Below are 11,575 nucleotides of genomic sequence, written 5' to 3'. Positions count from 1 at the left end.
GGGGGGGGTCGCAGTATTGCCACACTTGCTTCTGTGCTGCTTTCAGATCTGGGTGGCTGGAGAGCAGCAGCTGTTAGCGGGCCACCCAGCTCTGAAGACAGTGCCTTGCCAGCAGCAGTGCAAAAGTAAGGGTGGCAATACCAGACCACGCCACCCTTACTTCTGCGCTGCTGACTTCAGAGCTGGGCAGCCAAAGAGTGGCGGCTGCTGACTGAGGGCCCAACAGGGGCGGGAAGATGTGGGGTGGGGACTTGGGGGAAGGGGTGGAGTGGGGGTGGAGCAGGGGCGGGAAGAGGCAGGGTGGGGGCTTGGAGGGAAGGGGTGGAGTGGGGGTGGGCCTGGGGTGGAGTGGGGGTCAAGCATCCCCTGGGTAGAGGGGAAGTCGGCATCTATGGTGAATATGGTAGGGCCCTAACTATACAGCATCCTTTGGATTTCAAAGGATTTGCTGCAGGAATTTGATCAGTGTCTTGAGGCTCTCCCAGAATCCTGAAGATGAGATGCTAATTCCTAAGCAAATGGATTCATCAGAAGACTTTAGACATGTAGGAGTATGCTTGTGATGTCTCCTTTTCTCCCTCTCCCCTGTCTCCCTAGGGGGGATGCTTGTTCCAGGTTCTGGGTTGTCATGACTTAGAGCCAGATGGAGGATGTTCTAAAGCACTCAGCATTGGCCTAGTCCTGCTTCCATTGAAGTCATTTGGAATTTTACCATTGATATCAGTGGGGGAAAGAGTTAGACCAGCACTGAGCGCTTTTGAAAATCTCATGCAGACAGTATACAAGTATTGTGCTGATCCAGTCAGCAATGGGGTATGCATCATCACAATCACTTACCTTGTACACAGTGCCAAAAAACATGGCCCTTTTAAGTAGATCACTGTGAAGGGGTCAACTCACCGCTGGAGTTGCTCCTTGTGGTCAGGCATGGCAGCTCTCACCCTGTCTGGCACCACCTGCCGACAAATGCTCTGGTCCTCTGGAGGTCAGCCTCCTCCTATGATGATCCTACAGCCAGGTCATGATTTAAATCCACCCATTCCAAGGTGACATACAGTTCAACAAAATAAAAGTCCAGTCCTTATATCTGGTGTCCGTCTCCAGTGCTGGGCACTGTGGTCATTTCCCCTTCTCTGGCCTCATGCCACCATACCAGTGGCTGGTATGGGAACCTAGGCAAACACACTACACCGCTTCCCAGCCCAGGGAACCTATAACCAGCAGCCAAAGACAGCTCCATCTCACTTCTTGCTGCTACCTCCATGGGCTTCTTCCTACTCAGCCTCTCAGCCCTTCTCCCCTGCAATCTCTCAGTCCAACTCTTGATTATTTTTGAAAGTGGTTTCTCATGTGTAATTTAATATAGAAACTAAAGTTGTCATATATACAGACGTCCAGGACCCTCTTCTGGGTACATCACACTGTTGAGTTGTTTTAAAAAAAACTCCACACTAGAGTCATCCCACTGTTTATAGACCTGAGGTACCTTGCCTGCCCCTCCCCACCATATGTTTTCACAAAAAAATGTGAGAGGATAAAGCAATGTAATAAAAGTTAAATGTATGTCTCAGCCTTCCTCTAAATCACAGCCACTATTAGGGTCACCTGCTATACAAGATCTTAGCTGTGTGGGGAAGTTGTGCTTATTATTGGAACTTTTGGCAAAAGTTTTAGTTTTGGAAAGTTTTTCCCTTCCCCTTTGTGCAAAAAGTAGTGTATTACATTCTTTCTGCTGATTACTTCCACTGCAAAAGCAGAATGGTCTGAATAGCTCGTGGGCAATACAGTTCTCTATTTGACTTCCATGTGAAAATAGGTAGCAATTGAGAGAATACTGTTCTCTTTTCTTCCACCTCTCTTAAGGGAGGCCAGCTTCATGGTTAGGAACAAGGCTTCATGGAAGCACTGTACTTCTTTCCTACCTGGATGCTTCCCGTTGCAAATCTCCCAGTCTTATTCCTCGAGGCACAAGCACTCTGTCACTCCTGTTGAGCCTTGTCTACACTAAGGGTATGGTGTTAACAACCATGAAGGATTTTCACATTTGGCTAGTATCACTAAGCTTATCTAACTCCCCAGGCATCACAACCTCAGGATGTGTCTTATCAATGGGTTTGTATATACAGGGAAGTTAGTATGGAATAGCTAAACACATTAGCTATTGTGAGTTTTTTTTCTCATGTAAACAAGCCCAAAGTCTTTGTGAGACCTGAGTGCTCATCTGGGTCATTAATAAAGGCATTTAGATAAATGTACAACGGACTAAGTTTTCAAACGTAACAGTACAGTATCTGCTGACTCTGGGCTTTCTGTACAGATACAACAGGTTTTAATAATTCTTGTTAACCTCTTCTTTTCTTCCTTAGTTGTTTTCTCTGTTGCAGTATAATGCAAAGGCATTATGTGAACATGTGAATATTTTATGTAAAGGGAATAACTTAATTATTCCTTTGGGGGTGAAAGAAAAGCAAACTTATATTAACAGCTGAAGTTGCTCACTCACTCACTTCTCTGTCTGAAAATATATTTTTTTTTTTGGTCTCTTTGCCTCCCAGCCCCTGAGTGTCTTTGCTGTCCACTTCCTGAATGCAGTTGGAGATCTATTGGACCTTATTCCTGCATTATTCACGTATTCAGCAGTGGGTTGGTATAAGGGTGACCCAGCAGGCTTTGGGAGATATCAGTGGGACATGGGTCACTGCTCTGCTCTTATCAAGGTGAGGGCAACACAATTTCTCATAACTTTTAGCTCCTGAGTAGACTTGTATCATGATCATGTTGATGTAATCCTCATTATTATTTATATTTCAGGAACATGTAGGGGCCTCAATCAGGCATCAGGGCCCCATCATGCTGGGCACTACAGACACATCAATCTTGATTCCATTTTATTTTAACTGATACTGTACATAGATAAGTTTTCTAACAAATCATTCTAGTTGTTGCTTTTGTATCATGTTACTCTTGTATTTGGTCTTTCATTTGTCTCTAAATTGAAGTTGTTTAATATCTGAAGATGGCTAAAAGCCATGTTGGAGAGACAGATAAGATGTTCCCATGCATTTTTTAAGGGGTACAATACATCTCAGAATGGCAGATCATGTGACTCTGCAGTGTGTTACCTTTGAAAAGGGCAGCATCTGATTTTCCAGAGCCAGTCTCTTGTCCCTTAGTCTGGTAGTGATCAGGAAGACCGTTGAGGCAGCGTTTTAGCCTTCTGGGATGAGGAACGGGAGATACCTGTATCTGATTTAGAGGTAGCCTCTTTGTGTAAATTTAGGGAGTTAAAGATGCTATAGCAGGCTGTGCAACTGATGATTTTCACTATCATCCAGGAGAAGAACTATGGTAAAATGGCAATGGGTGTGATATAAAAATGGTTAGAAATTGGTTTTTCATTTTTAGTGGTGGTCTCCTTCCCTGTGCTGGTAGGGGGTTGGAACACTGCAGGTGCTCTGAGGAGGAGGAGGACGGAGTGCCATCTAGATCAACAGGCAGTCTTGGTTTGATTTTCATTTTTTTTTTAAAAGAGGTTTTGTTATTGGCCTTCGGAAGGAATCTCACTAGATGGTGTAGATGGTGGCCACAAGATTCATAGATTCATAGATTCAAGGACTGGAAGGGACCTCGAGAGGTCATCGAGTCCAGTCCTCTGCCCTCATGGCAGGACCAAATACTGTCTAGACCATCCCTGATAGACATTTATCTAAACTACTCTTAAATATCTCCAGAGATGGAGATTCCACAACCTCCCTAGGCAGTTTATTCCAGTGTTTAACCACCCTGACAGTTAGGAACTTTTTCCTAATGTCCAACCTAAACCTCCCTTGCTGCAGTTTAAGCCCATTGCTTCTTGTTCTATCCTTAGAGGCTATGGTGAACAAGTTTTCTCCCTCCTCCTTATGACACCCTTTTAGATACCTGAAAACTGCTATCATGTCCCCTCTCAGTCTTCTCTTTTCCAAACTAAACAAACCCAATTCTTTCAGCCTTCCTTCATAGGTCATGTTCTCAAGACCTTTAATCATTCTCGTTGCTCTTCTCTGGACCCTCTCCAATTTCTCCACATCTTTCTTGAAATGCGGTGCCCAGAACTGGACACAATACTCCAGTTGAGGCCTAACCAGCACAGAGTAGAGTGGAAGAATGACTTCTCGTGTCTTGCTCACAACACACCTGTTAATACATCCCAGAATCACATTTGCTTTTTTTGCAATAGCATCACACTGTTGACTCATATTTAGCTTGTGGTCCACTATAACCCCTAGATCCCTTTCTGCCGTACTCCTTCCTAGACAGCCTCTTCCCATTCTGTATGTGTGAAACTGATTGTTCCTTCCTAAGTGGAGCACTTTGCATTTGTTTTTGTTAAACTTCATCCTGTTTACCTCAGACCATTTCTCCAATTTGTCCAGATCATTTTGAATTATGACCCTGTCCTCCAAAGCAGTTGCAATCCCTCCCAGTTTGGTATCATCTGCAAACTTAATAAGCGTATTTTCTATGTCAATATCTAAGTTGTTAATGAAGATATTGAACAGAGCAGGTCCCAAAACAGACCCCTGTGGAACCCCACTTGTTATGCCTTTCCAGCAGGATTGGGAACCATTAATAACAACTCTCTGAGTATGGTTATCCAGCCAGTTATGCACCCACCTTATAGTAGCCCCATCTAAATTGTATTTGCCTAGTTTATCGATAAGAATATCATGCGAGACTGTATCAAATGCCTAACTAAAGTCTAGGAGTACCACATCCACAGCTTCTCCCTTATCCACAAGGCTCATTATCCTATCAAAGAAAGCTATCAGATTGGTTTGACACAATTTGTTCTTTACAAATCCATGCTGGCTATTCCCTATCACCTTACCACCTTCCAAGTGTTTGCAGATGATTTCCTTAATTACTTGCTCCATTATCTTCCCTGGCACAGAAGTTAAACTAACAGGTCTGTAGTTTCCTGGGTTGTTTTTATTTCCCTTTTTATAGATGGGCACTATACAAAACTAAACTTTTCCAGTCTTCTGCAATCTCTCCCATCTCCCATGATTTTCCAAAGATAATAGCTAGAGGCTCAGATACCTCCTCTATAACTCCTTGAGTATTCTAGGATGCATTTCATCAGGCCCTGGTGACTTGCAGGCATCTAACTTTTCTAAGTGATTTTTAACTTGTTCTTTTTTTATTTTATCTGCTAAACCTACCCCCTTCCCATTAGCATTCACTAGGTTAGGCATTCCTTCAGACTTCTCGGTAAAGACTGAAACAAAGAAGTCATTAAGCATTTCTGCCATTTCCAAGTTTCCTGTTACTGTTTCTCCCTCTTCACTGAGCAGTGGGCCTACCCTGTCTTTGGTCTTCCTCTTGCTTCAAGATGGTGCTTCAAAGATGAAGGTGACAAAATGGGGAATTCTCAGGGTTCCAGTTGGGATCTGAAAACTTCTGGGACACTCCCTTTTAGTGTGGGGAATGTTGGATCTCAGGAACCTTAGCTTAACCTGGAGAAGAGTCAGATATTTACTTGTTGTAACTGGCTCCTGGATGAACACTGGATATTAGAGCTGAGTGAATACTTAAAAAGAATGTTATGTCAATATACATTTAAATTTTTAAACAAATTTGCTTTTACTGACAAGATCCCTTGTTTTTGCCTTCTGTACTTTCTATTTAACCAGGTCACCAAGAGAAACATACACAAAACCAGCAAAATTTTCAGCTAATATTGAAGAATATTTGTAGAAAGCAAATTTTGCATTCTAAAAAAAAAGTATTTAAGCAGGAAACTTGATTCTAAGTAGCACTCAGAGAACTGAAACATGTCATAATACATGTGTCCAATAAAAACTAAACTAACTAATTTCAAATATTTACTACTAATTGCTTGTAAACGGCCAATTGACCAAGGATTATTCCCAGAAACGTCAGTGACTAATTTTTAACAGCTGTAGCCGGCTGCCACTGTAGGGCAGCTTCTCCCAGCCGACCTCTGTAAATTTCCCCTAGCTGGTTCCACCCAGGTTGGCAACAAATTCTTTTTTAAAAAAAGCAAACAGAACACAAAACAAAACCTTCATAACAAAAATCCTTTCCTCGCAGGTGCCTTGTCTGGGGTGAAGGCTTCAGCCTTCCTCCCCAACTTGGAGGCCAGGTCACACCACCTCAATCTTTTCTCCTGTGGGCTGGGAGAGGTCAGCAGGCAACCAGTGCTTCCCCTGCGCATGTCTCTCTCAGAGTGAGGCAAGAGTCAGGTTGTATGCCATGCTTTTTCCCAGAACTTATTCTGGAGGGCGGACAGAGAGGGGAGCCTTGTCCCACCTTACACTGCAAAGCTACTGATCCTAGGCCCTTAAAGAAACTGTAGCCTGAGTTTCCCGAGACACTATCATCTTTGGACCACTTCTTCTCTCCCAGCACCTGCATCCGTCATTTCCTGGGCCCTTATCTGCTCCAGAATTCCTGGTCTCCCAGGCATCCCATCTCTGGCAGTATGTCCCATTATAACAATAGATTCAAACTTGATAGTCTGATGATTCTTGAACAAAGGCAAAATCCATCCGATGGGTTATTTGCAACAAATTGTTGTTCCACCTCTACTGGTGTAGAGTAGAGAGTGTTACAATGATCAGGATTACTCACTGTTCTGCTTCTGTTTTCTAGGTTCTCCCTGGATATGAGAACATCTATTTTGCTCATTCCAGCTGGTTTACATATGCAGCTACGTTGAGAATATATAAACATTGGGACTTCAACATCACTGATCCAAAGACGGTTACTGGTCGGATGTCATTCAGCAGTTACCCAGGTAACTGGGGTGAGAATAGGAAACCTCATACTCTGCGTTCATAAATGCATCCATGTCTGTATGTGCCTTCTCCACATCTCATTGACTTGTGGACTCTTCTATAAAAGCCTTATAGACGGGACACTGTTACTATAGGCACCGAGGCTGACCTACCTTAATACTCTTAGAAGCCAATAAAGGAAAATTTCTTGCAGATGTATTGTTTTGAATGTATCCTTTAAAAAACAAATTGTCTGGGATGGTGTTCTGAAGAGTACTTGTTAAATATTCTGCAACCCCCTGGCGCAAATATGGTTCCTTATGAAAGAGTTTGAATTCCACTTGCTTGGTACATGTTCGTCTGTATTGCTGATATTTTCCCCACCCTACCCAAGCATACCCTACAGTACTAGTGTGTCTCTGGTGATAATACAGTTCTGAACACTTCACTTTAGTGGCTTGACTGATACTAATGGGATTACTAGAGAGTATCAAATTGACATTATCTTTGACATTTGGTTACCAGTTGTCAAATTGATTTTTCAATCTCCTTTTTGATTTGTGGAGGTGGGGTGCGGGTTGAGGGAGGGCGGTTTTACCTGACCAACAAACTTTAAACTTACTCTCCCTTCAGAGGATGGACTTTTTTTCTTGTTCTTTATGTGTGCTTCATGTTTTAGTTATGTAGCTAAAACTACTTATAAACTACCACAGAAAGGTTTGGCAGCACATCTCATTCTCCTCAGTGTTAGAAAGTGCCAGTTAATCTTAAAATGTAGACTCTTGATTTAAAAAAAATGGGTGGGGGTTCAGATGGATGGGTGGCGGGAATGATTCTAAACTTCAGGTCTTGAAAAAGTAAACAAAATGCAAAGCTGTTTGTGTTTGTATCCCACACGTTTGAAGCTGAAATTCAAAACTTAAAAAAATGATTTAAAAAACAATGGTGGAAATGGGTACACAGGCGGAGGCTATCTAATTCTGAGAGAACTGTGGCCATCAATTTGTTTAGCTGAGGATTTCAGTTAGTTGGTGTGTTTCCCTTGCAACAGAAGCTGAAGGGTCCTCAATGTCTCTACCTACAAACATCAATAACCCTGGGGTGGGTTGTTTTTTTTAATGACATTTGAATGAAATTGAGGTTGAGGGACTGCTTGTCTTGTGGGTCCTCAAGCACCACCTTCTCTTAGAGATTTGGGCTCTCATCTTTGAGGGGCTACTGAAGTCAGATTAGAAAATTTCCACCAAATTATCTCCTGTCAGTAGTGCACTCTAGCAGTATTAGGAAGAAAGTCTCTACAGTAATTCCAATCCCCCCAAAAGAATGGCACCCAGTCTGTGTCTGTTGAGAAGGAAAGGTACTGTCTAGGTACCCAAACAGACAGAAGGCTAAGGCCCAACCTGGATCTGAGATCTCTCTGAAAAGATGTTGTTGAGAACCATTGCACCCTTTAGAAGGGGAGATGGAGCTGACATGTGTACAGACATACTCTCTGTGCTTCAGATATGGGACCAGAACTACCAATTTAAAGTGTTGCCATTTGGGCTGGCATATGTGCCAAGTGTTACAAAATGCTTTGCAATCTTTGTGGCCTCTTCACACAAGACAGAAATGTGAGACTTCCCTGATTTGATCAATTGGCTTGTCAAGCTTCACCTTGGAAGATATCAAAGAATCAGCCACCGAGGTGCTGGTATAACTAGGCTTCATTCTAGAAGACCCAAAGTCTCAACTTGTTCCCCAGAGACGGTCAAAATCACCAAGAAATGTTGTAGACATGGCTCCTCTTAAAGCTTTCTTGTCCCAGGACAGACTCTGATACAACGATCTGGTAGGATTTGCCATTACCAGCAAATTTCAGCAAAGACCATGCTACAAAAGTTAGGTGTCATGGCCACAGTGAGGTTCCTGGCACCCAGGATATGTGTCTACATGAGAGAAATTCAGCGGACTTTGAATTGTGGTGTAGTATCACATGCCACTAAGAGAGCCAGATCCAGTGACTTCATCAGTTTGCACTAGCTGACAGTATGGCTCACAGACTCTTGCACTTTTCCAAATGATGGACAACGACTGAGATGCAGGCTTGGTGGCAGTCTAGGGACATCCTGCAATAAGGAAAACTTCCAAAATCTTCTGCTGCAAGTTGCCGTAATGTGATGGAGTCTTGTACCAGGGCCGCCCAGAGGATTCAGGGGGCCTGGGGCAAAGCAATTTTGGAGGCCCCTTCCATAAAAAAAGGTTGCAATACTATAGAATACTATATTCTCGGGGGGCCCCGGCAGGGCCTGGGGCAAATTGCCCCACTTGCCCTTTCCCTCTCCCCCCCCCCCCGGGCGGCCCTGTCTTGTACCTTTCGGTCATTTAGCCCTCTGGGGTCTACAGCAAAACCCATAGGTCCCATGTCACGGCTCCAAATGAAGACTGCAACCTTTTCCATGTACATGACCCACACTGGGCTATCACTTTTTCCCCTGAGCCAAGATAACTTTGACCTGAGAGAGCCAGCCAGCAAACTGTCTTGATAAAATACACTATATTCTGCCTAGTTGCAATCCTGCTATTAGCAACTTCTGGTTAATGGCAACATATTGCTGGGAACCAGTCCCATCTCATTAACATAAATGTTAATGGGATTTGGATATTAGCAACAGCCTGCTGCTTATTAACAGCTTTTTTTGGAAGAAAGGGCCACTTGGGGCTACAGCCTTGCAAACGTGCCTGCAGAAGGAAGCACTGGGATGTGCAAACCTGCCTGCGGCCAGTGCTTATCCCAGCCACTTCCTTCTGGGGCTACATCCCAGCAAACCTGCCTGCACACAAGGACCACAGGAGATAAAGACCTGCAGGCTGTGGGGGAGGTATGGGCAGCCAGGGCCGGCTCCAGGCACCAGCCGACCAAGCATGTGCTTGGGGCGGCACGTTGGGCCGGGGCAGCGCTCAGGTTTTTATTAATTTATTTATTGGGCGGGAGCTGGCGCTCGGAGGAGGGGCGGGGGCTGGCGCGGCGTGACGTGGTGCTGGGGGGGCGGGGGGGGAGGGTGGGAGGGGGGGGGGGGGTGGGGGCGGGGTTGGGGGGGCGGGGGCTGGTGCTCAGAGGAGGGGCGGGGGTTGGCGTGGCGCGGCGTGGCGCTGGGGGGGGGCGGGGGCTGGCGCTCGGAGGAGGGGCGGAGGCTGGTGCGGCGCGGCGCTGGGGGGGCGGGGGCTGGCGCTCGGAGGAAGGGCGGGGGTTGGCGCGGTGCTCGGAGGGGGCGTGGCTTCGGGCAGCATGGCGTTCTGGGAGGCGGGGTTTCAGGCGGCGTGGAGCTGGGGGGGCGGGGATTTCGGCTGCACTGCGGGGGAGTACAGCGGTGCGGCGTGGCGCTCGCGCAGGGGTGGAGGGGCGGCACTCTTCTTTTTTGCATGGGGCGGCAAAAACTTAGAGCCGGCCCTGTGGGCAGCACAGTAGCAGGGAGGGGAACTGCAGCCCGAATATCGGAGCTGCACAGTACCTCTCTCTGTGCTCTCTGGGGGACTGCACACACAGAAGAAAGCACTGGGACATGCTGAGCTCTGACCCCTGGAGAGCACAGGGAAAGGTGCCGTGTAGCTCCGTGGGCCCCAGTGCTCCCCTCCCCGCTGCTGCCCTCCCCCTAGACAGATTTGCAGGGCTGCAGCCATGGAAGGCAAATCCCAGGACTTCCTTCTCTGGCTGTTCCTTCACAATCCTGCCTTCTGCGTATTAGTAACTGCTGGATAATAGCAATAAGCAGAATCTACTGTAATTGGAAACCCAAATCAGCTTAGTGTAAATATAAGTATTAATTGACATTTCACAGAAAGAGAAGGCATTAAAGGCATAAAACAGAGACAGACATCCCTCCAAGCCAGCCCTGATAATTAGTTTACAAAGTAATTCTAGATTATGTCTGGCCTACCTCATGACAGAGAAGTCTTGGTTCTTCTACTTTCCAAAGATGCTTCACATCCTTTGTAAGAAGTGAGGTGTCCTCTCAGAAAAAAAATATACCTCCGTCCCAGTTAGTGTACTGTTTGACCCCAACATGAGTCAAGTTGCCCAAGATAGCAGATCCTCCACATTGAGTCGCAATAAATACTCTTTTTTGATTATAGCACCCTGTCTTTTGCTGTCTGGTAAATAGGTTGTTAGTTAGTTAACATTGGATCACAGCACGTATTATGTTTTTGATTAAGCATCCTTTATTTTGTAGTTAGCAATAGATACAACTAGAGGGTTGTACACTTCATTGCTTATATAGGCCAAGCTGACAAATAGGGGTGGGGAGAGGTAGCAATGCACTCTTCATCTCTGAAACTGTAGCAGTTTTACAGGAGACTGCCACAAAACCTACATTTTATTGTCAGTTTGTCTCAGCCGCTCCTCTTTGTCCCTTTGTTGATTTATCAGTTTCATATCATCAACAATTTCTCCTTGACGGTGCCCATTTTGTGCTGCAGGGAGAGGAGCCTGAGCAGTAGCATTGTGACATCAGTGGTAACTCAGCCAGTTATCGCTCACTCCCTTCAGTGACCTTAACTCTAACCATGCTGCCCGTATTGGTTCTGTCTCCCTTGGACACTGCCCATGTGACGCTGCACACAGAGGAGCATTGTGACAACAGACACACAGAGAAATGCCATTGAGTTGAGTGTAAGGCCTGGCTTTGCTTGGCCAATTAAGATTTCAAAGCCAGGCTGAAATAAAATAAATTCTGTGAAGAACTTCAAAAACATCTCACAAAACTAAGTGATTGGACAACAAAATGGCAAATGAAATTTAATGTGGATACATT

The 11,575-nt window shown here is 45.3% G+C and overlaps 1 protein-coding gene across 1 annotated transcript in view; it reads left to right on the top strand.

Moving 5' to 3' along the window:
* Positions 1–11,575, top strand: part of PLBD1 (phospholipase B domain containing 1) — a 133,855-nt gene that overhangs the window by 107,863 nt on the left and 14,417 nt on the right. The window contains 2 exon segments of the mRNA XM_034774735.1: positions 2,556–2,717; positions 6,658–6,802. Coding sequence (XP_034630626.1) covers positions 2,556–2,717; positions 6,658–6,802 — 307 coding nt within the window.

This window comes from Trachemys scripta, chromosome 1, assembly GCF_013100865.1.
Source record: "Trachemys scripta elegans isolate TJP31775 chromosome 1, CAS_Tse_1.0, whole genome shotgun sequence".
NCBI classification, from domain to species: Eukaryota; Metazoa; Chordata; order Testudines; family Emydidae; genus Trachemys; species Trachemys scripta.
The sequence above is the reverse complement of the archived record's forward strand: the minus strand, read 5'-3'. Positions and strand labels throughout refer to the sequence as shown.